This window comes from Palaemon carinicauda, chromosome 34 (assembly GCF_036898095.1).
Source record: "Palaemon carinicauda isolate YSFRI2023 chromosome 34, ASM3689809v2, whole genome shotgun sequence".
NCBI lineage: Eukaryota > Metazoa > Arthropoda > Malacostraca > Decapoda > Palaemonidae > Palaemon > Palaemon carinicauda.
The window spans coordinates 2,308,961-2,314,544 of record NC_090758.1 but is presented as its reverse complement, the minus strand read 5'-3'; the positions used below and the strand labels follow the sequence as shown (position 1 = coordinate 2,314,544).

At 26.8% G+C, this 5,584-nt stretch overlaps 1 protein-coding gene across 1 annotated transcript in view; it reads left to right on the top strand.

Moving 5' to 3' along the window:
- Positions 1-4,414, top strand: part of LOC137626537 (uncharacterized) — a 57,658-nt gene extending 53,244 nt beyond the window's left edge. Inside the window, exons 5-6 of the mRNA XM_068357580.1 lie at positions 1,651-1,710; positions 3,379-4,414. Coding sequence (XP_068213681.1) covers positions 1,651-1,710; positions 3,379-3,465 — 147 coding nt within the window. The 3' untranslated portion in view covers positions 3,466-4,414. The remainder of the gene's footprint in view (positions 1-1,650; positions 1,711-3,378) is intronic.
- The last annotated feature ends 1,170 nt before the right edge of the window (positions 4,415-5,584 follow it).

Below are 5,584 nucleotides of genomic sequence, written 5' to 3'. Positions count from 1 at the left end.
AACATAAATTTTCTTAGTTTGTCAATCCATCCTCTTCGCTTCCTTTTCCTGATTCTTTCACAATCTTTAGGGACACATTTATTTATTTCTAAAGTCCATGTATTATCAATCCTCATTTTATGTCCTGCACATGTCAATATTTCTTTCTTACATGATGTAAGAATATCCTCTATTTTGTTTGCCCCGAATCCATGATAATCTCGTTCTGTCTCTTAGTGTTTTTCCCATCATTATTCTCTCCAGAGCTCTTTACGTTATCACTAGTTCATGTTTAAATGTTTCAGCAAGTAATGTAATTATTATTGATAATAATAGTATCATTATTATTATAATTATTATTATTATTATTATTATTATTATTATTATTATTATTATTATTATTATTATTATTATTATTATTATTATTATTATTATTAGCATTACCCTTATTATTATTGTGACGAAGGAGGGAGAAGGCTGTGAACTCAAAGGCAGGATGCAATCGACTGAGTTATATCATTAAAGAACACTCTCCTTTATATACAAAACCTCAAGGCAACTGGAAAATACATGTTCGAGAAATGACAATGTTACAAGGTGACACATAGACATGTTTGTTCTGTTTCTTTTTATTGCGAGGGAAGAGCGCAGATACAAGCATAATATATACAAAAGGAATTATATACAATTGTATGACACACGATTGGTACATTATTATCATTACTATTATCATCATTATCATTATTAGCATTACTATTATTATTATTAGTAGTAGTAGTAGTAGAACTATTATCATTATTATTTTTTCTATTATTATTATCATTACTATTATTATTATTATTATTATTATTAGTAGTAGTAGTAGTAGTAGTAGTATTATTATTATTATTATTATTATTATTATTATTATTATTATTATTAATATTATTATTATTATTATTATTATTATTATTAAAGGGCATTGTCCCTCCATGTGTGTTTAATTTCCCATCACTTATTCTATCGTAAAAACTTCTCATTTCTGACTTTTTCTCACAAGTGGAGACCCCTAAAGAAAATTTATATATACGGCTTTATACCGTACCGAATCCAATTGACGTTAGGAAAAAAAATCTCTTAGAATAAGTTTAATGAGAATTTCTCAGAAGAGAAGATAATAATTTTCTCTTATTTTTTTTTAATGTTTTTATTATTTTCTTCTAAATCATCTTCAGTATGCTCAGAAAAAATAATTATTTTTTTCCTGATAGGTCCTTTTTTGGAAAATCTTTTCAATAAGAAAATAGTTTTAAAATTATTTTTAATTAATAATTACGGTTAGTTATTGTCTATGTATAAATGCACGCACACACATATTTCCTTTCCTCACTGGGCTATTTACTTTGTTGAAACCCTTGGGCTTATAGCATCCTTCTTATCCAACTAGGGGATGCGGTTTAGCTAATAATAATAATAATAATAATAATAATAATAATAATAATAATAATAATAATAATAATAATAATAATAATAATAATCATCATCATCATCATAATAATAATAATAATAATAATAATAATAATAATAATAATAATAATAATAATAATAACAAAAAAATCATGTATTATAAGCTTCTTAAAGATGTCAAAAAGCATATAAAACTAATAATTTCTTTTCTCTTCTTTTGCACAGAGATTTGCCGGAATCTGCGAAGCGGAAATGAATTTCTTTTCAACCAGAGTTTTTATCAACGTGAGTATCATTAATTGCTATTTATTTAATCATATCAGCATCTATTGATAGTTTGGTATCCAGGGCTATTCTCAATATTTCATATATTTCAAAGTATATAGATATTTCATGGGCATTGTCTTACCTTATTTGATGGGATGTTTTAAAAGTATAGGGAAAATATAGAAATATTGATATTTTGGGTATTGTAATAATAATAATAATAATAATAATAATAATAATAATAATAATAATAATAATAAAAAATAATAATAATAATAATAATAATAATAATAACAATGGTTATTATTATTATTATTATTATTATCATTATTATTATTATTATTATTATTATTATTATTATTATTATTATTATTATCATTTCTACTACTACAACTAAACCAATAATAATATGAATAACAACTACACAATAGTAACAGGAATAATAATGAAAAAACAATAAAAAATAACAAGAACAACAACAACAACAACAACAACAACAATAATAATAATAATAATAATAATAATAATAATAATAATAATAATAATAATAATAATAATAATAATAATAATAATAATAATAACACAGCACAAATTCCTCCAAATACTTCAAGATAAAGAAAAATCCCCTGGAACATAAAGTATTACAATATCACCTACTCTGAATTTTCACCCCAATATTGGGTAATAAAGGTCTTTCAGAAAAGTGATAAATCAGTGTCAGGGATTTTTCCCCCCTCATAAATCATCCATCTTGGAAAAACTGAAATAAATTCACTAGAAAATCTGTGTCCCAATTCCAACACCTTGTTTTATCAACTGGGTCCTTTGTGCTTTTCTAAGGACAAATAAAAATCTTTTTCTTTTCGGGTTTTCTTGATTATAGCTGGCATACTTAGGAAACTATTCAAATTTAAGTATTAAGTTTTTTATTTCATTTACTTCAATTGAATATAAGATTATTAGACATTGCATTCATCAAAGAAAAAAAAAGACAATGGAAATATTTACTTTTGAATATTTTCCAAAAAAAAAATATTTCATTGTTTTTATATTATTCATTCCAATTCAATATAAAAGTATTGGATTTTGGAGTTATCTAAAATAGAACAATATTGATATTTTTCTTTTTGATGAATTGATTCGGGGCTGATCTACTTAAAAATACATTCAAATAAACTTGTTTTCACTGCTTTATATTATTTATTTCAATCAAATATATATGCATAGGATTTTTCAGTAATCTAAAAACAGAAAACTTTATATTATTTTGTATTGATAGATGGATTAGGGGCTAACCTATTTAAAAAAAAAAAAAATATGATTGAAAGTAAAAATATTTAAAATATTTTCAATGGTTCATATCATTAATATAGACTTGAATATAAATGAATTGAATTAGCAATTATCTACACATAAAACAGTAGATTTTATTTTTATTTTGCTGGATTGATTGAGGGTGACCTACTTAAGAAAACATAGAATCAAAAGTATTTTATTGTTCAGGTTGTATTAATTATGAATGTATTTAATTTTAGCTTTTTGTGATTAGAAAATTTTCGCCATAAAATCAAACTAACTTTCTATTGAGATTTACCAGAGAAATATGTAATGAAGTTTGGCATTAATCTTTTTCTGTAATAACTTAGAATATTACAATTAACTATAAATTTCTTTATTTATTACCAGATATTCTGTCTATGGTCTGCGATGCGATTCCTGAGGAATATAAGAGCAGGGGTCTCTTATAAGGAACCAGAGGCTATTGAGCTCTGAGGCTCTGGATACTCCTTTCGATTCCAGTTGATTCCTTAATGATTCCTAGTGATTTTGAGTGGCTGTTGGAATGATATGACATTTCCCAATTGTTAAACGAGTATCAATATGCAATTACTCATTCAATGTTCGATTCCTGAGGAGTCTTCGCGGCGTCATATTCATAAGGAATCATCGTCAACCGTCTTCAATTGGGAATGACTATTTTGCTCTAGGATGAAAGACCTTTTCTCAAAAGATTTTTCGTAGAGTCAGACTCATAGTGAATCCTCGTCAACCGTCTTCGATTGGGAACCAATCCACGTTGCTCCCGAATAAAATACATTTTCTCTAAAGATTCTTCGTGGAGTCAGATTCATAATGAATCCTCATCAACCCTCTTCTACTGAGAATGTCTCCAAAGGGCTCCAAGATTAAAAACCTATTTCCGTTTTGATACCAGAGGTCTCACTGTTCAGTGTTTTATGCAGAACACTAGTCACTGCTAATTTGAGGTTTATATTAAGAGATTCCAAATGATTCCCACAATATAATGACATTCCGGAGAATTTATTTGCAGAGTCTTGTCTTATGCTTGAATTGAAATGAATCCTAATGATTCTAAGGAAGCCAGTGGCCTCTAAGTGAATTCGAATGTACAAATGGATTCCTTCAGACACTAAAGACTCCAACTAAATGAAAATTAGGGGCCAAAAATATATCTTATTAATAGATCCAAGAAATCTATCCAATAACACCTGGTGATAACAGAGTACACCAATCATATCATAATAATTGCAAATAATAGATGTTATCAAAAACTGGGTATTTTTTAAGAAAAATATGAGTACCAAATAAAACTTAGGTTTCTAATATACATCAGAATATTTCAAAGATTCCAGTAATTTTTCAGGATTTCATACATCAAATGATTATCAAGATCATACTAAAATTTCCAAGCTCAAAATGGATAAAAAACTCATCCGGAGGACTCTTGCTATGATATTCCCTGTTCCTTGTGTATAAAAAGATATCCTCTCTGAATCAGAATATATTTAAATGATATGAAGTGTTGATTTTTTTACTGATGAGTGACATATGGGTAATAGATTATATTTATTCAAAGATTAATATTGTCTTTTGTGTTCACTGATTGTTTAAAATCCTATGGTATAAGCTCCTATGTATTCTTTGTATTCTTGCGGCTGTATTAAAATGATGAATACATTCATTGAAAATTATAGACTCTTAGATACTATGTGTATGATGATAACACAGGGATTTATATATAATTATCATAACCCATACATTTTGTTTTTCAAGCAAATTTAGAAATAATACTTGTATCAAACAAATATCTACGTGGGAAAGCATTTAAAAATGTAACTGCGAAAAATCAAATTTATGTAAATCTTTGGAAGTATATTAACTATGTGTAAAGAAATATAGTTATCAAAGATATAGCTAAAAAAAACGAGATTTTTTACAATAGTAGGAATTATTGACCCTGATTATCAAACATATCTATTACAAATTTATAATAAATAGAAAAAAATAGTTAAAGAATGAAAATTATATTTTCACCAATGAATAAATACAGTAGCGGTGATGTATACCAAAGAGAAAAAAAAGCCTAAGAATATATTTTTTTTCTGGCATATCAGTCAAGTAAAATAGAAGATGTATACCAAAGATAAAAAGGACTAAAAATGTTTTTATTTTCTGGCATATCTGTCAAGTAAAATAGGAGATTATCCTTCGTTAATATTCATAGTATAAATTTGTGATATATTAGAAGCCAAATGTTAGGATTCTCAAGAGCTTGATTTCGTAGTCTTCAGATGGAAGTAAATGTGATATCAGTTTTACGTCTCGAAACTCAAAGGGAGCATTGAATACTTTAGTTATACAGTCTTGGAAAGAAGAGAGAAAATGAGATTCTGGTCTTCAAGCCACCATTACAAGAAGAAAGAGAAGAATTCTTTTGATGCGAGTGATATTGCGTTTTAAAAAGCCGCGTGAAACAGCTTCGTCCTCAGACTTCAAGAAGAGCTACGAAGCGACACGTACTTCAAAGAATATCACAGTGTTATTATCATCAGGGGAAAAAATTTGGTTTCGGAGAATATACTCCAAACAG